Source organism: Erigeron canadensis, chromosome 7 (assembly GCF_010389155.1).
Source record: "Erigeron canadensis isolate Cc75 chromosome 7, C_canadensis_v1, whole genome shotgun sequence".
Classification (NCBI taxonomy): Eukaryota; Viridiplantae; Streptophyta; class Magnoliopsida; order Asterales; family Asteraceae; genus Erigeron; species Erigeron canadensis.
This window is the reverse complement of record NC_057767.1, coordinates 19,533,427-19,557,678: the sequence shown is the minus strand read 5'-3', so window position 1 is coordinate 19,557,678 and position 24,252 is coordinate 19,533,427. Positions and strand designations below refer to the sequence as shown.

The following is a 24,252-nucleotide window of genomic DNA, read 5'->3' as shown; positions in this document are numbered from 1 at the left end:
ATTTCAGACCATAATCAGTTAGTTGCGTCTTCATCCATAACACTTGAGCACAACAACTAGCCGCAACCACATATTTAGCTTCAGCCGTTGATAGTGACACACAATTCTGTTTCTTCGAAGACCAACTCACAATTTTATCACCTAAAAATTGTAAAGTACCGGAAGTGCTCTTGCGATCACGCTTACAACCTGCATGATCTGCATCTAAATAGGCAGTTAGATTGAATCCAGTATCCCTTGGATACCAAAGACCAAAATTGGGTGTACCCTTCAGATAACGAAATATTCGTTTCACAGCTTGCAAATGTAAATCAGTTGGAGCAGCTTGACACCTAGCACACATACATGTTGCAAACATTATATCTGGGCGAGATTTTGTGAGATACAACAATGAACCAATCATACTTCGATATCTCTTTTGGTCATGTGGTTTCCCATTTTTATCAGCATTGATGTTTGTTCGAGCAGCCATTGGGGTAGAAATTGAAGAACATGAAGTCATATCAAACTTTTTCAACATATCATTTATGTATTTACCTTGTGATATAAAAATACCATTTGGTAATTGTTTGACTTGAAGACCCAAAAAGTAGTTCATTTCCCCAATCATACTCATTTCAAAATGATTAACCATAAGAGATGAAAAATTTCGGCGAAATGTTTGACTGGTTGACCCAAAGATAATGTCATCAACATATATTTGGACAAGAAGAACATTTTTACCTTGTTTGCGAATGAATAGGGTAGGGTCAATTGTGCCTTTGGTAAAGCCACCTCTTAATAAGAAAGTAGTTAAGAAATCATACCATGCACGGGGTGCTTGCTTAAGACCGTAGAGAGCCTTGTCTAATTCATCGCTTGTTGGAGTTGGAAACTTCTTGAATCTAGATGTTAAAGTAGAAGTCCTTGTAGAAGTACTTGAAGCACTTGCATCATTACTTGTTGGTAGCAAACTTTCTTGTTCAAAGATCATGCCCGACATCTCATCAAACCAAACATTCATTGTTTCTTGAATTGTATTTGTTCGGCGATTGTAGATTCGATAGGCAATTGATGTCTTGGAATAACCACCGAAGTAACCTTCATCACCTTTCTTCTCGAACTTTCCAAGGTTCTCCCGATCATTCAAAGTATAACAAACACACCCAAAGATATGAAAATAGTTGATGTTGGGTTTGCGTTTGTTAACAACCTCATAAGGAGTCTTTTTGAAACGCTGATTAACAATGGACCGATTTTGAGTGTGACAAGCAGTCTCAACAGCTTCAGCCCACATATTTGATGGTAACTTGGAATAAGCAAGCATTGTCCTTGCTGCTTCCACTAGTGTTCGATTTCTCCTTTCAACGACACCGTTTTGTTGTGGGTACGAACCGCAGAAAATTGATGAGTAATGCCCTTGGATTTACAAAACTCATCAAAAACGGCATTCTTGATCTCAGTACCGTTATCCGAACGGATGTAACGAACTAGTAGTTGAAGATTTACTTGAGTAGAAATGATGAAATCAATCAAAATCTGAGTTGTTTCATCTTTGGATGCAAGAAACTTGACTCAAGTATATCTTGAATAATCATCAACAATAACCAAGATGTATTTCTTCCCATTTCGGCTTTGTACTTTCATCGGCCCACAAAGATCCATGTGAAGCAAATGAAGAGGTGCTAACGAATTTGGAGATTTCTTCGGTTTATGAGAAGCTCGCTTAATCTTCCCAACAGCACAAGAAGGACAGACATGCTCACTTTCATACTTATAGTCTGGTAAACCTTCAACAAGATGCTTGTTGACTAAAGTATTGATTGTTGGAAAATTTAGATGAGAAAGCCTTCTATGCCATAACCAAGAATTCTTTGACGTAGCCTTTGAAATGAGACAAATATTATCGGTTGGTTGGTTATTATCGAGATTAACGATAAAAAGGTTATCATCACGGTCGTCACAAAGACTGTCAACTCCATCTAGAGTTTGGACTTTGCAAAGAGATAGTCGAAAAAGAACTTGGAGATTGTTATCACAGAATTGTCCAACACTGAACAAGTTATGACTTAATCCTTCAACATAATGAACTCTCTTGATGACAATTCCATTGCATTCAATGTCTCCATAACCTAAGATAGGAGCGAAATTGTTGTTCCCAAATCGAACAGTTCCCATGAATCGTTCGATAAAGTTCTTAAGCAATGCTTTATTGCCAGTCATGTGTTTTTGTAAGTCCCAACTATTACTAGATGAGTGCTGAAGACACCTCTATGTCAATGGTGAGTGTACTTTGCAACACAATCACTTAATCTGGACGTGACCAGTTTATAGCCAAAATTGGACCTAACAGTTTTGAACACCCGGATACGAGTATCCAAACAGATGGTTATTTCCTGCAATCCAAGAAATTTAACCGACTTTAGGTACCCACTTGAAGACCGGTCCTTTGTGGTTAGTTAACACAGGCAGGGTATATAACTTAGGAAATGCATACAAACATGCTTTAGAATCAACATAAGCATTAACAAGCACATCATCAACAAGCAAATTTGGATAAAAGGTACGAACATTCACACGGGAATTAAAGGTAACATGTCTATCAGCATTCAAATCATTCACACAAGCACGAGAATTAAAATTGTTTACAGACCCACAAGGCATTGCCTTGGCATTATTAACATTGTTTTTCAAAGATGAATTGTTCTCATCAATAGGAACTCTCTTCTTCCTATTATGACTCTTTCTCCTCCTCCTTTTCTTCTTTTCCTTAACATGCTTACTAGTGATCTTAGGTACTAATGACTTAGCTACCCATTTAGTATCACTATTTATGCTCTTTCCACCTGTTGAATTGAAACTAAGAAGATTAGAACGATGGGAATTAGACACTTTCATCTTGTTAGGAGCTTTTGGAGGTGGGGAAACTTCTTGCTTCTTTGGTTTAATGAAGAACCAACCATATCTATCTCTATATCCAGTTGTACCATTTGATGTATCCTTAGTTAGGAAAATTGAGCTAGATTTAGACACCTTAGGTATAGAACTAGATTGAGAGTTAGATGGAGAAGCCTTAAGATAGTCTTTTGGAAGTTTCACTTTGGTGTATTTAGGTCTGGGTGCGGTCTCAGCTTGATCCTTTTTGACATGTTTAACCGGGGTAGGAACTTTTGGTTCTAACTTGATGGTCTTTGGTTCAGTCTTGACGAGTTTGGTCTTAACTCGTTCCTTTGAGTAGTATGAAGTTGGAGCTTTGAAAATTGGATTCTGAGGTTTAGATTTCTCTTTTGTTTCAACTTTGATTTTGGTAGATTGAATCTTTTTTTCTGTTTCTGAATCAAAAACATGTTCTCCCTCCATGAATTTATCAAAATCATCTATAGTGAAATCATTTGGAAAATTAAATTGCACTGGAGAGTGATTTGTTTTAGATTTTTTCAAAGGTTTTGAACAATTAGAAATCTTGGTGTCCAACTTCACATCACGGGTAGTCTAGAAATTTAGGTCAACTTGAACTGACACATCTTCGGTCTCACAAGAAATTTGAGTAGAAGTATCAACACCTATACTAGTACTAAGTTTAGGGTGAACAACTAACTCATCACGATTATTGCATGTGAAAAATCTACAAAAGTACCATACCAAAACTAAACTATGCGCAAGTTCGTCATAAGATAAATCAGATTGCACATAATCATCAGCTATAGAGGTAGCTATATTTTGATAAGTACATCCAAGAGAATCAGTCAAGGTCTGAGTGGAGGAATTTGTAGATGAAACACAAGTAGTTTGGGTTGAATGTTCTACTAAATCAATTAGGTCAGTTTGAGTAGAAGCATTATCACAAACTTTCTTAGCATGTACAACAGCTAATTTATCCTCTGAATATGGACTTTGAGACTTGAGATGATCAATGACTTTTTGTTGGGAATCCACCTTTTGTTGTAAACCATCTATTTGTTTTTCCAAAAATGTTGATAGAATATACATTTTAGTTGGTTTAGGTGGAGGACAGACAGATTCTTGGTTTTGAAAATTCGATGCAATTTCTTCCAATTTAAAAATTGAAGACTCTTTTGTTTTGTAAGAAGCATTTAGAGCATCATAATTAACCAAAAATTCATCTTTTGGTTTCTCAACTTCATCGGTCTCAAATTCGTTATCCAATGGACGAATAAATTGTTGTACCATACCAAGTCGAAGAAATTTTTCATCATACAAAGATTCTATTTCATCCCTGGCTTTTTGTAATGGTGTGATATTCTCAAATCCCAACCCGAGAAGAAGATCATCTTTTGCAAATTTTGACTTTTTAAAATAGATAGTGAAATCCAAGAGAGGGTTTTGTTCAACTTTATATAACTTCTCTTGATAGAAAAGTATACTCTTTTTAAATTCCTCAACTTTTTTTTCAAGATTTTCAATCACAACGCCTTTTAGAAAACAAGTATGATTTAAGTCAGAAATCTTCTTTTCGAGTTCAACATTGTTGGGTTTAGCTTCTTGAAGCTTCTTATTGAGAATATCAACATCCATTTGTCTAGCATTTGCCCGAAGCCATTCATTGGTCTTTTGAATTTCAAGATCTTGATTGGCTTTTTCAAGATCTTGAATGTTCTTTTCAAGATTATAACATTTTTGTAATAACTTAGAATCAGGAGAGGCATTCAACTCACATTCTTTAACCAACACTTGCTCTTTATATGATTCAAAGTCTTGTTTAATAGCATCATGTTCAAAAAGTAATTTTGAATGTTCTTCAAGAAGTTTTGAAAATTCACTTTTAGACAATGAAATACTATTTTGCAACTTTTTGTTTTTGTTGGTTAAAGACTTAATATGAGTTGTCAAGTTTGATAAAGCTAATCTACATGACTCTTTATCCTTAATTGATGAAAAAGTAGAGTCGAGATTTACCTCATCATCCGGGTACTCATCATCAGTGCTTTCTGCTTCAAAAACCTTGTCCTTAGTCAACCTCGCCATAAAGCAAACATTAGCAAAGAGATCTTCATCCTCATCATCGGAGAGCAATAGCCATTTGTCATCTTCAGCGAGCAAAGCATGTCCAGCTTCAACTTGTTTAGCTAAAAGCATCTTCTGTTTGTAGTACTCATAGTTCCACTTTCGAGGTTGCTTGCAATCAATAGCAAAATGACCAGGAATTCCACAGTTGTAGCACTTTTTGTCTAATGTTTTACCCTTCTCAACAACTGGTTTCTCAAATCCTTCTTTCTTCTCACCATGCTTTGATCCACTTCCTTCACCATGCTCATAACTCTTTGAATGATAGTGTTCCTTCTTTGGAAATGCACTTGTAGAAGAGGTGCGGAGATTGTTGTTTGTTGGCCTCGCTTTGTAGAATTTCTTCTTGAAATGCTTAGTTACCGCGGCAAGAGCTTAGATATAGTTCATCTAAGACACCATCTCTTGTAGCCATCATATCATCTCCCTCCTCATCAGATGAAGAAACAACTACCATTTGCCTTTTAAGAGCTTCAGAAACCTTCTTTTCAACAATCAATGCCAAAGGATCAGAAGATACAGCTTCTGGCATTTTGCTTGATGAAGCTTTGTTTAGAACTTGATGTTCATTGAGTTTGAAAGATTCATGAAGATTATGGATGGTGAACTTGGTCAGATTTTGATGTTGCTTAATCTGTGTTCCAAAATCTTCTCATTCTGGACCAAGAGCTTTGATGAATTTGATGTTTAACTCAATCTCTGATTTCTTGACATTGTTCTTACTAGGTTCATTTATGACATTGCAGAATCTACAGTAGACAGCCTCTAGAGATTCATTTGGCAATTTGCTGAAGTTCTCAAACTCAGTCAACACATTTGTCAATCTTATTGTTGAAGTCACGTCAGATCCTTCCATTTGTCTTGCCACCTCATCCCATATTTCCTTGGCTGTATCATAAGAATTAACAGAGACATATATTTCATCTGGTAGAGCTTTGTATAAGCATGATCTAGCTCTGTTATCTGCAGTTGTTCTATCTTTTTGTTCAGCATTCAAAAGATCAAGAGTCAGTATTGCACCAGTAGTGGGATGGCGATGAACTGCAAGTCCATTAAAAATGGAATCTTCAAGCAGGTGACCATTTGGTTGACATTCCACATAATCCATAAATCTTTTCTTCCATAGTCCATAGGAACCACGGTAGAGAACTGGAGGTCTTGTATCTGAACCCAATGCCAATGCTTCACGAGAATCCATTTGAAAGAGATTTGGTTTGAAACTTGAAATGAAATAAGAGTTGAAAAATCAGGAAATGAAACGATTTAGGGAAAGATCGTCCTAGAAGATCGTTCTAGGATGAAGATCGTCTTGAGTGAAAGACAGTTGAAACGATTTTGAATGAGATCGTCTTGAAAACTTTGAAAGCAATTTGGCTAAGTATGGAATGAAATTGAAATTGAAGTATGTTTTGGAATTGAATTGAATTCAAGAAATGAATTGAAATGAAACGATCTTGAGAGAATCGTTTTGAAATTCTGGAAATGAGACGGTCTTAAAGGAAGATCGTCCTAGAGTTGAATACTTGAAAAAATTTTCTAAGTAATTTTGTAAAATTTGGACAGAGTTTCAGTATGAAATGGATTGAGCAAAACCAATCAAAGAGATTAGCTACCCAGGAAGTGTGTGATTCTCAATCACAACGACTTCAAATGATCAACCAAACCACAACAACTTTTCAAAGAAACTGGGACGATCTTGTCAGGATCGTCCTAGACTCAGTTGAGCTGAGACGATCTTGACGAGATCGTCCTAGCTTTCTGTCACAAAATTATCAAGTATCAAATACTTTTCAAGTATTTGAATTGACCAAACCAATCCTTTCGGATTAATTAGCCACAAACAAATACTTCACACCACTACTACTTGCCAGAACAATCTTGAGGAGATCGTCCTACAAGCCACAAAGCTTAAAGTATGAAAAGTGAAATATCAAGCACTGAGACGATCTGATGAAGATCGTCCTAGTGAGAATCGTCTTAGCATCATCTTCTTCATCATAAGAACTGGTATTTTCAAAAACTCCATTGATGACTTCTAAAAGCTTCAATATCTTTCAAGTTACTGGGAGTTATGACTTGAAATAACTTGTAAAATGTTTGTTTTCACCTCCGCAACAAATCCTTAAACAAAATTCAACAGAAAACACAACAGAATCAAATCCCAAATTTTAGCGCCAAAAACTAAAAAATTCAATCTCGAGTTATAGATTGAATTGGAACTTAAAACTTGACAGGATTATGTTTTAGACTATCAGGAATCTATTGGTGAACAAAAAACTATGATTTTATGTGATTTGAGCGGTGAAAAATGATGAAACAGTGGACGGATAGAAAAACAATTTTCGAATTTGATTTTTGATGAATTAGAGATCGAATTCAGTTATAGATCGATATCAGAATGATGTTTTGCTCTAATACCACATGTTATAACACGATTTCTCTCCTGGATTCGAGCTTAACAATGGCGGATTTGTGTAGTGTGTGTAGTGTGTGTGTTCTTGGTGTAAGTGTGTGAGTTGAGAGAGAAAGTGTGTGTGTTGAAAGTCTGATTTGATTAAATGTGTAAATGGAATGGGAAAAAGGTTATGATTATCTAAGGTATGAGGGTATTTATACCTAAATACACAAATATGCTAATTATCACAATTAGCCCCTCAACCTTAGTAATCATACACCTATGACCTAACTACAAGTAAGTCTTCTAATTTAAATTACAATTTATCACTATTTTTGAATTTCTAACGACAGAGTTGGCTGACATTGATTAGGTTATATTTCAAACCATTCACATATGCAACTCTTGTGACCTTGACTTGTCCATTATTCAAAACGTTATTGAGGGCCCCTCTTGCACCCTATATTCTTCCAGCAGGGTTTTGTCACCAGTCATGGTTCTGCTAGCTGCACTGTCTAAATACCATATATATTTCTTTCGGTCTCCCTACACACACACAAAGATTAGTTCTTTTTAGGAACCCATCTCTTGATGGGTTCACCAAACTCTCCCTTAGTAGTCTCAGATTTCTTTGGTATTTAAGGGACAGAAGCGTCAAAGGAGATCTCATTTAAAACTTCTGATGAAATAAAAACAGTTAGTTTGATTTGCTTTTCAACCTTTTTCTTCTCAGATTTTTGGTTATTCTTTTTTATTTGTTTTGAAAAAGGTTTTAGGTTTTGTTTTGGTTGAAGAGGAGTACTTTCCTCATTTTTAAAGTATGCATTACAACTCTGCACTTGTCTAGCCAATAATTGAAATTGACTCTCTAACCTTAACAAAATAGATTCTTCATTAGATACCTGAGCCTTACTAGAATCTTAGGTAGAGGGCTCAACATCGGAGATATTTTTCTTCTTCTTTTGGTTTTTGGGAACCAGAGATGAAGGCTGAGGGGATGAATTTTTGGATTTAGCCTTCTTATCTGAAGCATTGGTCTGACGTGCTTCAGATTTACCCTCAGGTTGTTCCTAGGCCTTATCCTTCATAAAATGTCCTTTCTTTCCGCACTTAAAGCACTCAAGATTGGACTTATCAATCGAATCACTAGAAGCATTTTTGATAAATTTATTAGATTTAGCCTTAAAACGATTAAACGTTTTAGCCAGCATGGAAATGAGATCATCATTGTCATCTTCATCACACTCATGAGTGCATAATCTGATATACCAGTTTTCATTAACTCTGCTACTAACTTCTTCACTGAGTTAGAATCCTCGCTCTTTGAAGATAGTAAAGCAGTGCCATGTGGTTCAGAATACTGAACCGCTCCAGAACTACTAGAAGCATGATTTTTTGCATCTTGCTCAGCCACAGCTCTCTCAGCTTTATTCTCTTCAGTGTATCTGAAGGCTCCATATAAGGAAGCAAGAGTGTAACTGTGCAAGGTTTTTCCTTGTCTCAAAACCAAGACTTTTGGCATCAACAAAGTCCTCGAGTGCCGTAAAGCAGATGGCATCAACAAATTCCTCGCCTTCAGATTCATCAGATTCTGCCCAATCATGTTGTTCAGCAACAAGACTTTTGGCGGGAGCATTGGCTTTTTCAACTTTAGCCATTTTGGCACGAAGTTCATAGTACTTCTTCTTTTATTCCACAACTGGCTTGACTAAGGAAGAAAAGAGGGCTTTGCTGCCGGTAAGGAAAGAATGGAAACTTTGCATTCTTTTTTATAGTGACCTCTTCGAGCACATCTCCAACATTATGCTTGTGATTTGTCCACCACTGGTTTTCGAGATAAAGTCGACCTAGGACTGTTCCATTTCTTAGAATATCTTTTACCAGCGATAAGAGAAAATTGCTTGAAATCAGATAACATTTCTTGTCTATCCTCTAAATCGAGGTCATTGACAAGGTCTTTGATATGAGAAGGGTAGAATGGCTATTGTTAACATGAATAGTGCTAACTTCAGCAAAGACTAGTGCAAGAGGGTCATGAGTGTGAGAAATATTAGATAAAGAAGTAGACGATGAAGCAGATGAACCAACATGCCTTTTGGATTCAGCCTCAGCTCTCAAGTTTTGAGCAAGGGCTCTCTTTTGCAATTGAAGTGTATCATAGAGTGATTCTAGGTCACGCGTTTTTAGCTGTTTAGTGGTACCGAAAATTTGTCTTAGACCTTGCCATTTGATGGGCAAGTTGTCAATGAACTTGTGGCATATTTCAAGCATGTGATGCTCTATGCCAGCGTTTGTCATATCATTCAGAAGACATTTAAAACGATTATAAGTGCCATCCAGACTCTCATTTGGGAGAGAAAAGAATCCTTCAAAGGCACATTTTAGATCTATCTTTTTTGTAGTTAGAACATCTTCCATACCATCAAATCTTGTACAAAGATTATCCTACGCCTGTTTAGCAGAGGTAAGTTTGATGACAGATTTCATGATGTCATCAGGGAGAGTCTTGATAATCAAATTTCTCAATCGAGCATCCAAATTGACAAGCCTACGCTCATCACTTGTGTCCACTGTACTTCTGATATAACAATTTCAGTGACAAATTCAGGAGCATCAGCTGCAGCTCCTGGTGTCCTAAAAACCAAAATCTCTGGTATTAACCAGAATGGTCATAAGATAAGGATTATCTCCTTCCAAGATCCGAAATCATGAGTTTCAAATCTTGGTGGGATGGAGACATACCCAAAATCTCTGGTATTAACCAGAGTGGAACGTGAGACATGTAAACAGTTGAGAAGTTTTAGAAAAGTTAAGAGTTTGAATGCAGAAAAATAAGAAAGAAAGTTAATCTTGCAAACACTTTTCAGATCAGTTTAAGTGTATCGAAACACCGCTCTGATACCAACTGAAAGTACCAAATTTGCACAAATATATAATTAACAACTAATATGAACTACTTAAGAATAACAAACACAAAAGGAGTTTAATTATATGTAACATTAATTTAAAAGTGAATACATGATCGGTTTACAAAGAAAGAAAAGAGAAAATATTGTTAAGTTTTTGACACACAAAAAACTTAACAAATTACAAATGATACAAAACACACACTAAGTGAAAATTTGGAACACACCAACGATCTTGTGGCTAGGTCAAGTGATGCCTTAAATAGGTAGAGAAAAGGCATCACATGACAACCCAATAGATGTTGACACATGAAAGGTTGTCAATCATCTATTGGTGTGTAAGGCATATCTGCAAGAGTCTCTTTCTCCATCTTGTTTGTTTCCAAATCGGCTTTGAAAGAGAAACGCCAAGGTACCATTTTGGTACAACGTCACATGTCTTCATTCTGCTTGATCAACACGTGTGCATGGGGATCGACCTTCTTATCTTCATTTTTACACCCATATTTGACTTACAAACAAGGCGGTGAGTCATTGAACTTATTCTTGTAAATGAAGATAATTGAGGATCGCTCAAGACTCACTGACACGAGCACTCGCTGAGCAAGACTCAACACATATCCATTTAGCTTTTTAGCATACATATCCTAATCCATTAAAAAAACTCCATCCATCCATATCCATATCCAATGGATGAGATGGATAAATGGATATCCATTGGATGTACGTTAATTTTTTCCGTAACAAAACGACAGCTTGAAATGTGTAGTAAATATCGCTGACATCAATAAATATATTAAATTCATGATTTTTTCTATATTATATAATCAAAAGTCACTAATTTCTTAGATTGTACAAACAAAAGACATAATGTGTTCCACACGTTTTGCAATATAGTAGTCTAAAATATTGAATACGATAACAAAAGTACTTCGATAATACTATTTGCTTAATTTCGTTTGCACACTTTTTGGTTGCAGCATCAAGGTTCAGGAATACACTATCTCCAACCTTTTTCTTATAGAAAATACCTTTTAGATGAAAATCTCAAGGCTTAAACCCGAGACCTTAGATAAAATCACCTCTAAGACCCATATAATGGATTTAAAAAATATCTCTTGCCATTTGGATTTAAGCCAACGGTATCATAGGTTAGATTTACTTTTGCGTCCTTTTTCTTCATCGTCTTTATTTTGTACATATTTGTATATTTACGATCTATCATATTTAGACGATCCTTTCATAGTCAGAAAAACTATTATATAGCTTAAATCAAGTCACAAATAATTTTAATAGATTTTAATTAAATTTCCTAACAATCTTGCAAGTCAAACACATTCAAGTTGGCTACTTACCTGTCAGGTTGGTCTTCGATATTTGCTATAAGAAAGTTGTTGCTGAATGTAATTGCTTATATATATAATAATAACAATAATTTTATAATGCATGTATTTAATTATGATTTCAACTTAAAATTCGTAACTTGAAATACTTGTGATACCTTAATTTATATTCTTGTCAAATGATCTTGTTCTATCATTTCATTAGCATTCCTACTGGAAGTCAACCCACTCATTTGAAATTTTGCACAACAAAACAGAAGAGTGTTGTTTAAGGACACAAACATGTCATTTGAAATTTTGAATCATATTCAAATCGTTTTATTAGTTCAGCCATTCAAACTTGTATGTTTAAACATAGACAATAGGCATGTAATTAGTTGTGGATGATCGCAGATGCAGATAGTTGTAAACGTTTTGCAAAGAATGCTAAATGCAACCTGAATATCGTGTCAATTAAGAATGATCATACTTCATAATGATGGTAACTTTCAGCCGTTTCAGGTGCTATTTTATTTCAGTTTGGAAAATGAACTACAAATATATGGTAAAATGTATATCACACTAAAGTATGCGTAGTTTTGGCATCATCTTACTTTAGGGAGTTTGCAATATCAATCACAAAACGATACTTGACATCCTTCTTAATTAACCTCTCAAGAGCCTCGTTTGCATACTGAATAGGAATAATATCAATATTTGGGTAGATCTGATGGGCTGCACAATAGTCCAACATTGCCTGAGTCTGTTTTGTACCGCCTGTTACACTTCCCGATATGTTTCTCATGCCTATCAATTCAATTACATTACAATTGTTAATACATGGTTAATAACTAGCACTTCAGATTATATGTATTACACAAGTAGATCACTATTAACAATTTTTTACAGAGACGGGTCACTGCAAGAAAAGAAACGGAGGGGGAAAAAAAGAACATTGCATCATACCTAGAATAAGGCTTCCTGGATTGAACTTCACTTCACGTGGGAAACCCACCAAAGCTAGTGTACCTCCACTCTTCAGCAATGATAGGTACTGATCAAACGGAATATCAGCAGAAGACGTATTAATAAGGAAGTCAAAAGATTTTTCCATTGCCTGCAATGAAAAGCCAACTCTTTAATTAATTGTTCCAAATAAAGTCTTACACTTTGACCTTTTAGGTCAACCAGTAAAACTTTGCAGAGTCAATAGAATTCTTATTAGCTTTATCTTGGGAAATAATTGAATGTGTATCAATGCAAGACTAAAAAGAGCCAATATAGCATTAAGGGATACGAAATTTACCTTCATCTCCTGTTCATTGGTCGAGATGATAAAATTGTCTGCTTCCAACAAATTCAATGCTTCATGTCTTTTAGACAAACTAGTGCTGAAAACCGTTACCTTTAGTCCAAATGATTTCCCAAACTTCACGGCCATGTGTCCAAGACCACCAAGCCCGATAACACCTAAAGATTTACCAGGCTGGTTCATTTTATGGTGTATCATCGGTGTCCATACAGTGATTCCAGCACATAGCAAAGGAGCTGCAGAAGCTAATGGGTAGTTTCCTGGTATTCTATGGCAGTATCTGTACATTAATTCAACGTGCCATTAGAATTTTAATTACATTCCTATGAATTTCTTATATGGCATAAAAGAATAGCCTGTGTACCTTTCGTGAACAACAACATATGATGAATATCCTCCTTTCGTTATTGTGCCATCAGTGTCGATTCCATCAAATGTGAGTACAGCTCCATTTAAGCACTGGACTTCAAGCCCATCATCACAATACTCGCACTCTCTACAAGAATTGACATAGGTGCCTACTCCAACATGATCGCCAATCTTGAAGCGTTGAACATTTGAACCAACCTCTTTGACAATTCCAACAATCTCATGACTGGCAAGGACAACAAATAATTTATCTAAGAAAGCATTAAGTAAGAAAATGGTATCATGTTATTTATATACATATCCAGATATAGACACATACCCAGGAACCAGAGGATACTTGGAGTGCCCTTGTATATTCCTTGTCCATGCAACATCCGCATAACAGACTCCACAGTGGGTGATGGTTAGTGAAACATCGTCAACCAGGACATCCCTGGGAAGATTGTAAATAACCCTTAAACATAGTTTTTTGTAGACCAAGTTTAGAAAATCAACATAACCTTAGCTATCATCGGAACCAAATAATTAATTTTTAAGATTCTGCTATCAAGGATTTAACTTCGTGCTTACTTGACCCATTACCTAGATCGTAATACCTTAAAGTTCCGGGATTCAATCCTCTCTATTCAATGAATGACTATAATGCTTGTGTTTATTAACTTTCCAAAAACAAGCAAAGGCATTAAGAAACACATATCAACAAAGGACTGAATTTTTTAGGACCTAACACATTATAACCTCTACCGATAAAACTTTCATGTCAGAAACCACCTATTTAAACTCATTCACTACAGACATGGTGGCATACCAAGAAAAACCTATGAGGACTATCAACTATTTAGGACCGAAACTACAGTGAAAGTAGGATTACCCCCGGCTATAGGTTCGTTAAACGCATGTACTTTATATATTGTGCAATAACATTGTGATCTATTGGTGTTACGGGTTAAAAAGAAATACGAGTTACCGGTTAATTTAGCTAACTATAAACTTATAAACAATTTTCTCTGCAACGAAAAGTATAAAGTCGTATTTGAACCAAGTGGGTAATGGAAGCTGTCAAAAGAAAAAAAGAAAAACTGTTAAAACCCGATAAAAATTGGAACAATGTAATCATTATCGTTACTTTGTGTGGATCCAAGCTAGTGTTAACAAATTGGTACTACAGGTCACTTTCAATCCTAATCCCGCTACCACAACCAAAAGACGTGTTGAAAGAATAAAAGGGGAGCGAACCTGCGGTTGAATTTGTAAGGTGATAGACATCCGGAAGGATCTCTTGCTGCCCACCCAATACAGTTCTCATTACCAGTATCAGAAGTCATCAATGATTTGTCTGTTTCATTAAAAGATGGAATATCTCATTAATGATGTATACAATAAGCAATTAAATATGCAATCATGAACACCCTTTAACATAATGATTATTAGGAAAAGAGTACCTGAATTGAATTAAAGTATGAGATCAGATATTAAATGGATGGCGAAGAGATATATAGAGTAATTATATAGACAGACAGACAGGTGGTAATAATTAAGTCACTTTGTTTTATATACATATGACCCTCGAAAGGGCGTGTTGCAAACCGTCATATCTGCCGTCATCACTCAAAGGTCCGTCATTATCAGTTCTTCACTCAAAGGTTTGTATGGGACATATGGATCATCTATATTAGACTTTTATCGGGCGTTTGGGAGTAAGGGCATGCTTGGTTGGATATATTTAAGGGTGGGTAATGACTATGATAATAAAAAAACATGGCTGGTTAAAAAAATAGCAGTTAATCAATACTAAAAGTGAGTAATGGGTCATTATACACCAATTTGGGGGGAATGGTATTAATATCGCGTGTTCCCCTCTTCTATCATATCTCTCTTCTCATCCATCTACTTTTCTTCATTAAAAAAATATCATCATATTCCTACGATGATATATCACAAACCCATTATAGCAAATTAATAAATATCACTCAAATTATAAGGTATGTCTTTTAATTTATAAATTATGTCTGATACGTATTTTTCTTTATTATTAATGAGTTTTATCATAATTATTACATCTGGCAATTAGTTTGTTGAAGCTATGAATTTCCTAATGTCCTCCAACTGTTTGATGAATTAATTCAATGTAGTAGTATTATAAAGTTGTTGTCTTTTAGAGATTATTTTTTTTTATGTGTGATGGGCTGCCAGATTGTAGTTTTTATTTCACTATTACATGTTGTTTGATTAGTAGATTTATATATTCAAGAAAGCTTACCAGGTTCTGATGTTTGAAATTTAAAAAATACATATGATTCGCTTTTTGCATCTTGTTAAATATTTAAATTTATTTAAGAGATGTTGATGGTAGTATCACTATACTTTTGTAGATCAAAATGCCCCGTCTTCCTATTAACAAAAGACAACCCAAATTAAGGAAACTTTTGTTGATTCAACAAATAGCGACTACTATGATAGTGTTGATATTTTCTTTCTACTATTATGTTATTTCTTATTCCTTTCGAGCTAGAATTTGTGGCATTAAAACAAAGGAAGAAAAAAGGATCGAGCGAATGAATTTTTTGTTGAGCTTGACTCGGGAGAGTGATTGTGTGTGCATTAGTGAGCTTCGTATGGATAGAGCAACTTTTAGGGTGCTATGTGATATGGTAAGAGAAATCGGTGGTTTAGAACCTACTAGAAACACCTCCATAGAAGAGGTAGTAGCAATGTTCTTGTATACTTTGGCCCACCACAAAAAGAGTAGGACAATTGGACATCTCTTTTTACGCAGTAGGGAGACTGTGAGTCCGCAATTTCATCAAGTTCTTTTAGCAATACTGAGATTACATCATATATTACTAAAGAAACCCGCCCCTATTACCCAAGATTGTCAAGATGCAAAATGGAGATGTTTTCAGGTATAATAATTTTATAGCTCATTTATACAGTTATTATAGGGTCAAAATATGCTTTAGATATGATAATAAATAATCTTTACATACTTTTTTGTTGAACTAGTAGGGTTGTTTAGGAGCTTTGGATGGAACCTTAATTAAAGTTACACCTCCTAGTGATGAAAAGTCTCAATACCGCACAAGAAAGGGTTGCATCTCGACTAATGTTTTAGGTGTTTGTTGTCCAAACATGCAATTCATATATGTTTTGCCTGGTTGGGAAGGTTCGGCACATGATGGCCGTGTGCTTCGAGATGCAATCTCAATGAATCAAGGTCTACAAGTCCCATACGGTTGTTATTATTTATCTGATTCTGGTTATTGCAATGCAAATGGCTTTCTTACTCCTTATCGAGGACAACGATATCATCTTAAGGAGTTTGATGGTCATCGACCAGAGACTCCTCAGGAATATTTCAACATGAAACACTTTAAAGCAAGGAATGTGATTGAGAGATGTTTTGGATTGTTAAAAGGAAGATGGAAGATCCTTGCATCCCCTTCATTCTTCTCAATCCAAACTCAAGTTCGAATTATCATGGCATGCTGTTTGTTACATAACTTGATTCGTAAATATATGAGCCATGATCCCCAAGAAGATGAAGAGGAAGAAGAAGAAAAAGAATCAGGATCGGAGGACGAAAGTGAAGATGTGGAATATGTTACCAACATCAGTCCAAGTGACGAGTGGTCGGAATTTAGAAATAACATGTCAACCAATATGTTCAATGAATGGAGAAATAGATAAATTTATCTACCTATACAAGTATACAGTGTTGTATAAGTTAGTGTACTCAAGTTTCTGAGAAGGTTTCTTGTATGTTTCTAAACTACAAGTAGAATAAAATATCTATAAATGCATGCATTGTTATTTTATATATAATATTAGTCTGATCTTATTCTTCATTGTTTATTTGTCAAATTCTATCAAGTTAATACCACTAATATATTCATGAATAGTTTCAGTGAGAAATGGCGACATCTTCAAGCGTAGACCGTGGTAGGGGAAAAAACAAACAATTTCAGAGGGACGAGGAAGCTGATGTCTTGGTAGATGTTTTGCAAGAACTTGCAAGTGATCCTTTATGGAAGGTAGATGGAGGATTTAAAAATAACTACATGGTTGAAGTACTCAAAAGGATGGTCAAAAGAATTCCAAATTTTGATAAAGACGTTAATCCTCATATCAAATATCTTAGAAACAAGTATAATCCTATTTCCGAGATGTTGATGCAAAGTGGGTGTCAATGGGATACTGTTGAGAACAAAATTGCTTGAGAGGCAACGGTACGATGACTGGTGTAAGGTACGCACATTTTTTTTACTATAACGTATGCACATTTTTGTTACTTGTCATTAGAAGCTTACTTTTGATGTTGAATAATCTGTTTTTATTTGACTTCTATATATATCGATATTCTATTTATTTGGAATAAAGACTACTGAACAAAGTCATAATAAAGCTCACACTTCTTATCATAGGCGACTGACATGGAGATGTTGATGTATATTTAGATACAGGGGATGATTAAACTAATAACATCAATATCAATGGCACTATGTTAGCTCTTTAAATCAAGTTTGGTTTTGGGCCACTAGATTAACATGTTTTTTGATTGCTAAAATGAGAAAGTGTTTTTAAAAGTTGCATTATTCTATAGGGTAAGTATATGGTATTTAAAAACAGCTAGTGCTAATGGTCCCTTTTAGAGGTATCACATGTAGTGTTACATGCCATTCTCTTTGTCACATAGCAATCAGTTCCTAACTAATAGTTAATCAATGTTACATTTCCTTAGTTGTCAAAAGTTGATTAATTTGTTTAGATGCAAAAAGCTATATTATCTCTGTAAGCCTATTAGGAGACCATAAATTTGAATCCTCTGAATCATATCACAATGCCTTGATCATGGTATATATTAGGACCCTCACACGTAATTTTAATTGATGATTGATGTAAGCTATAAGCGTTTATTACTAGTATCATTTTTAAACACAATTCCTTATATATCTCAAGGTTGGTATTCTTTTCACAGAATCATAAAAATGCAGCTGGTTTATGGAACTTCAAATTCCCTTATCTACAAAAATTGGACAATGTGTGGGGTAGAGATAGGGCAACAGGGCTACAAGCCGAAGATATATCACAAGCGTGCGAAGATACCAATAACAACACATATGTAGTGTTATCGTCTTCCTCTGATAGTGAAGATGAAGTTGTTAAAGTCACAAAAACACAAAGCATTCCAAGCCTAAAGAGATGAAAGAAAGTATCACCTCCAACAGAAAGTTCTCACAAGAAAAAGAAACCAATGACACTTCAAGAAACCATGGATACAAAGTTAGACTCCTTTGCTTCTGATTTTAAGTCTGTTTGTGGTGAAATGGTAGAAAAGATTGGTGTTGCTGCTAATGCTTTGATCGTGGATAGTAATAAATCTGAAACCGTGAGCGAAGAGAAGATGCAGGAGGTAATGACTGAACTTGTCAACATCGGGATTTCCCACTTGGATATTGGCAAGGTTGTCGAGGCTTGCTACAATGATCCAACCAAAGTGAAGACGTTGTTTACCTTGCCATCATATATGAGGAAAGGTTATGCTATGGGTTTCTTACATCCAAAAATTTAGTTCATGAATCGTATCTTATTAGATGTTGTTTTGGTATAAAAGACTACGAATGATGTTTAATAACTGGATTTTTCGAATCTATAATTTGGTTTTCTACCTTTATGTGTTATGTCATTGAAATCACAAGAAAGTAGTTAAAAATGATTATATTTTTGTTTTGCTAATTAATGAATTTATTGTTTTTATCATTGTCGTATAAATATAAATTAGGATTATGTAATGAATATGTAGATAATAATTTTTGTTTATCAACATAAAGGATTTCAGAATAGTTATAAAAGACATAGATAAATTAACGTGGGAATTATCAAGCACCTCCTAAGATAATGGTATTGATTATATAGTAACTGTCAAGTAATGGAAATGTCCATTGCTTTTCCCTTTGCATTCCTGGCTATTTTCATTGCCTTTGCTTTTTCCTTTCCTTTGTTTGAACCAAGCATGTCTTAAGAATTGGAAAGGATGAAAATATATTGAAGAGAAAAAATGTATGAAAAGATAACTAATACTCCTATTAATTTTTTGGTAAAACGAAAAGATAATTAATATTTGTCAAGAAAAAGTAGGACTAATAAGAGTGTCTTCTCACGAACCATAATCTCAAGAAATACAAATGAAAATTACAAAATAAAAATAAGACTTGAAGCTACAATCTTAAAAGTGGGTTACAAAAAAACTTGTGCTATAACCAAGATAGTTTAAAAACCGACAAAATTTCATTACATCATCATATGGTTTGTTATATTATCAATTTTTGTCCCTGTTATTTTTTTTATCATTACATCATCCTATGGTCACTTTTTGTATCATTACATATCACTCACCTTAACGTCTGTTTATAGGTCTCCGTTAACCCCCTCATGTGCATTACACATGAGAGGTATTTTTGTACTTTTACTTCTGACACACTTTCCATTCTTTCGCTCTTATTTTCATATCTAAGATAGAACTTTAACATTTCCATCTATCTATATAAAATCTATAATCATTATACATATACAGCCATACTTATATCTCCATTTTTTTAATCCAGATCTTAAAATAGTGTCATATGCCATTGGGCCATTATTGCCGTTTGATATCTTTCGAATTATAATAGCACATATGAGCAATCCTTTAAAACAACATTTTCATTATGAAATCCACTTATATATATATATACACACGAGAGCAAGTACTCTCGCGCGTTGCGTCGTTAAAATGATGAGGTGATAGGTCATAAAGTGTGATAGGTCATAGGAGGTTATATGTCACAGATTGTCATAGCCAAATGACTTAGTCGTACGGGCTCCACCCTCGGATTTAAAAATTCGTCGAAAGTATATCGAATGACATCTCTAATGAAAAAGCATGAAATTTTAAGAACACTCATATAATTTTTATAATTTATCGATGTATGGTTTTTGAGATAAAATATTTTGAAAGAATTAGAGGAATAAAATAATTTATGGAGAAGAGAGAAAGTTGTATGCATTGATGTATGGTACATCATGCATTAATATGTGTATATTGTTGAAATTGAATGTTGAAAGTTGAAAAGTGGATTTGCTTTATAAAATAGTATAAAAGTATAGAAGTTTATATATATATATATAATATATACACAAATAAAAAAGAACTCAAAACCATTCTGGATCACAATTTTTTTTCTCTTTCTCTCTCTTCAATTATATAATAAAATTCACCCAAATCATTCAAAATGTTTTATCTCACAAACCGTAAATCGTTAGACGAAACAAAAAACATAGGTAGTCATAAAATTTCGTCCTTTTTCATTAGAGATCCAATTCGATATACTTTTGACGACTTTTTAATTTTCATTTTTTCCTTCTGTACTTGTGTACCTACACATGTGTAGGATCATTGTTTTCACATGTAAATTAATAATGAACATATGTACACAACAATGAAGGTTAAGGGTGGAGCCCCGTCAATCCATGGCAGAGCCATGGTGGCCAAGGGCGGAGCCCATCTGTAAGGACCAAACTCAACCGAAGAAAAATAGAACAACTTCTTTCTATATATATATATATACTTAGAAAAATTTCGGTTAAATTTTCTCCCAAAAACCAAAGTTGTTATTTTTGAAAAGTAGCAAATGCAATCTTCATAATATGTACGATATAAGTTTCAGGTCACGGAAAGCTCTAACGAAGCCCTGACAAACAAACAAGCTTGGTTCACCAAGTACAGTAATTTGCGGACAATGTTTCAGAAACTACGGACGATGTGCAGAATCGGTGGATGATGTTTCTGCAGTACAAAAATTTCCGCTTTTCCTGCGCATAAACTTTGATTTTGACCACCCATTTTAACGACTTTCCCTCTTTCAAAACCAGACATATCTTACACCGATTTGAAGATAAAGATGTCTACTTTCAAATAAAAATATTAGCTTTCAACAAAGTCTGACCCATTTCAAAATATAAGTCATCAAAGTGGACTAGGAAAAGCATTTTGACACCAAAAATCAACCTATAACCTTTTTCAAATTCCAATACAACTTCCAAAATACATCAAATCTGAATTCGAACTAGGAGTTGACATACTACACACATAATTCAAAATACCAAGATTGTACCAAGAGCCATATTAGGTCAAAAGGGATTTATCTACCCAAATTACCCAAATGCCAACCTTTGAGATGGCAAGAACTTCCAACTTGGTCTTCACTCTATCACTTCTTTGCTCTTGCTACTACCAACTCCTATAAAAGAGTTAAACAATTAAAAGGTAAGCTACGCTTAGTGAATGCATACACACATAATCATAATCATGCCGTTTAACTTTGTGCATCAAGCACCATAATAAGCCTAGCAAGCTAGCCATTTCATTCATAACAAGCAATACACATTCATTTTCATCATGGTCATGGACAATTTGGCTAGTAGGAATTTACCCACCTACTAGCTCTTGCATACAGTATGACTAGTAGGAATTTACCCACCTACTAGTTCTCACAAACAATCAACTAAGGGTCATAGGAATTTACCCACCTATGACCTCAAATAACAAGAATATGATTATATGCATATACACTCACCTCAATATAGCTACTTGACACTAGAAGGCTACAAGTTCAACAATTTAATCTTCAACACCTATACAATAATAATCACATATCATCTATGAGTTCCATGACTCAACTTCTTACAAACATCTACTTGCATTCAACAACTCTAAGGTTATGGTGTTTGGCTACTTAACACTTTTCCAGCAAAATTCCAAATTCTCAATATAGAGCTTTATTTCATAATCACTAGCCAAACACCATAAAATGTGATATTCTTACCAAGGGGGAATTTTCATTAACAACAATTCTTTCAATCAAATTATCATTCATCAATCCAATTTAGTTAGGGTTTTACTTGAAAATCTCCAATAACAAAAACCCCCAATTCTAAGGCTAAGAACCCTAATTTCAATAACAAAATAGAACGAGGGTTATGGAAAAATCATTACCTCAAGAATTAGAAACAAGAGTTAGGATTTTCAAAGTTAGAATTCTCCCCCCTTTTCTTCCTTGAAGAATTCGGCCACCACCACCTCTAAACAAAACCCCAACTTTCAATTTCTTGTACAATTGGAGATGGTTATTGATGTTGTTTCAATATTAAGATTCTTAATTTGAGTTTCTATTGCATGGATTTGAAGAATTTGAGAGATGAGCTAGTGAGAAGTGGGTTCAATTGAGTGAGTGGAAAAAGATGAATCATAATTCAAGTTGGCTGGCTTACTTCCTTGGTAGCCACGTCCCTTACAAAATTTTATGGGTAAAATACCCACTAGCCACTAAAGTTCTAACTAAATTAACCCCTTAACTCAAAACAAAATACTAGGAAACTAATTTAATGTCAAAACTACAAAAAGGGTTAATTTTCTATTACCTTAAAATATTGGGATGTTACACCATCAGTCCATGGCGGAGCCATAGTGGCTAAGGGCGGAGCCCGTTAGGTAGATCACCCATCACCAATTACCCCCTATGACCTATCACATTATGACCTATCACATTATGACCTATCACCCTCAATGACCTATCACCCCCACCAACTTTGGTTTATGAATATCCTAAAGGGCGAAGCCGCTCCGAATCATAACTTTTGTTCAACCTACACATGTGTAAGTTATGTGTAAGTACCAAAACGAAAACGAAAATTAAAAATAGGTCAAAAGTATAGCGAATTGGATCTCTAATAAAAGAGGATGAAAATTTAAGACTACCCATGCTTTTTGTTTTGTTTAACGATTTACGGTTTGTGAGATAAAGCACTTTGAATAATTTGGGTGAATTTTATTATTTAATTGAAAAGAGAGAAAGAAAGAAATATCGTGTGGTCTAGAATGGTACTTGAGTTCTTTTTTATTCGTGAGTTCTCAAAATAACTCACCCCTATGTAATAATAAGTGTATGAGATTTTATCTTTCCGTTATTTTGGTCATGATTTGATGGCTTTGCATCTTCTTTGACCACGGCTACTGGAGATCTACAACAATGATCAATTTTTTATTTTTCTATTTTTCCTTTCTTTATTTTTGAAATTGGACGATTATGTTTATACTATTTGAAATGGAATTTGTATTCCTATAGAGAAAGAGGCTCAAAGAAAGAGTTATGAATTAGTTGTAAAAAGAGTAAAGGTGTCTGGAAAAAAGGTGTTTTAGTTGTTGCTTAGGTCAATGGATATGTATATCTCTTTTCGGAAATAATGGGTTGGGAAGAAAAGAGACTTTGATTTGGAGAAGAAGACTTTTATTGTGAAAAGACTAAGATACCCTCATGTGCAGTGCATATAAGGGGGTTAACGGATACCTATAAACGGACGTTAGGGTGAGGGGTATGTAATGATACAAAAATTGACCATAGGGTGATGTAATGATAAAAAAAGAAAAGCACAAGGGCGAAAATTGATAATATGACAAACCACAGGGTGATGTAACGAAATTTCTTACCGAAAAAGTTTGAGTCAGCATGTGACAATTGCCAAGATAGTGGTTAAGTTTTAGTTTTTTTTGTTTTTTTTAAAAGTGAGTTTCATTAACACTACATCTCCAAATTAGGCAGGTGGAACATTTATACAAAAAATTTTACACCAATTTAAATTTACACCAATCCTCTCATAATATCATTTGCTTTCTATATCTATTTTTATACCAAAGATAGTCTAACGCTTTTCACACTTTGTACTATCGAGTCTTTGCAAGCATTTTTTTTTTGTGAATCTTTTATTATTCTTTGCTTTCCATTTGGACAAATATGTAACCATTACAATGTCTTTCAATACCTTTTTCTCCTCTTTAATCAACCCATGTATCTATGAATGTCAATAAAGTCCTTAACTCCAAAAATAAACAATGTGGTTACTTTGACCCAC

The 24,252-nt window shown here is 34.6% G+C and overlaps 2 protein-coding genes across 2 annotated transcripts; one reads left to right on the top strand and one right to left on the bottom strand.

Annotated features, from left to right (window-relative positions):
- Positions 1–12,124: 12,124 nt before the first annotated feature.
- On the bottom strand, positions 12,125–14,904 carry LOC122606966 (probable cinnamyl alcohol dehydrogenase 1). Its single transcript, XM_043779871.1, has 7 exons — positions 14,751–14,904; positions 14,545–14,644; positions 13,628–13,741; positions 13,304–13,534; positions 12,934–13,219; positions 12,594–12,744; positions 12,125–12,434 (listed from the first exon to the last, which is right to left on the bottom strand). The coding sequence occupies exons 2-7, from the start codon at positions 14,631–14,633 to the stop codon at positions 12,238–12,240; spliced, it is 1,068 nt and encodes a 355-aa protein (XP_043635806.1). The 5' UTR covers positions 14,634–14,644; positions 14,751–14,904; the 3' UTR covers positions 12,125–12,237.
- Positions 14,905–16,512: 1,608 nt separating this feature from the next.
- Positions 16,513–16,995, top strand: LOC122609061 (protein ALP1-like). Its single transcript, XM_043782120.1, has one exon. It carries the CDS (start codon positions 16,513–16,515, stop codon positions 16,993–16,995), a length of 483 nt encoding a protein of 160 aa, XP_043638055.1.
- The last annotated feature ends 7,257 nt before the right edge of the window (positions 16,996–24,252 follow it).

What these genes read in the sequence shown, in the direction of transcription:
- LOC122606966 (XM_043779871.1), bottom strand. Translation starts at nt 14,633, where the DNA reads ATGACTTCTGATACTGGTAATGAGAACTGTATTGGGTGGGCAGCAAGA. An exon ending in CCTTACAAATTCAACCGCAG is followed by an intron (nt 13,742 to 14,544) that starts GTTCGCTCCCCT and finishes CAATCTTCCCAG; the next exon opens with GGATGTCCTGGTTGACGATG. An exon ending in AAGTATCCTCTGGTTCCTGG is followed by an intron (nt 13,535 to 13,627) that starts GTATGTGTCTAT and finishes TGTCCTTGCCAG; the next exon opens with TCATGAGATTGTTGGAATTG.
- LOC122609061 (XM_043782120.1), top strand. Translation starts at nt 16,513, where the DNA reads ATGAATCAAGGTCTACAAGTCCCATACGGTTGTTATTATTTATCTGAT.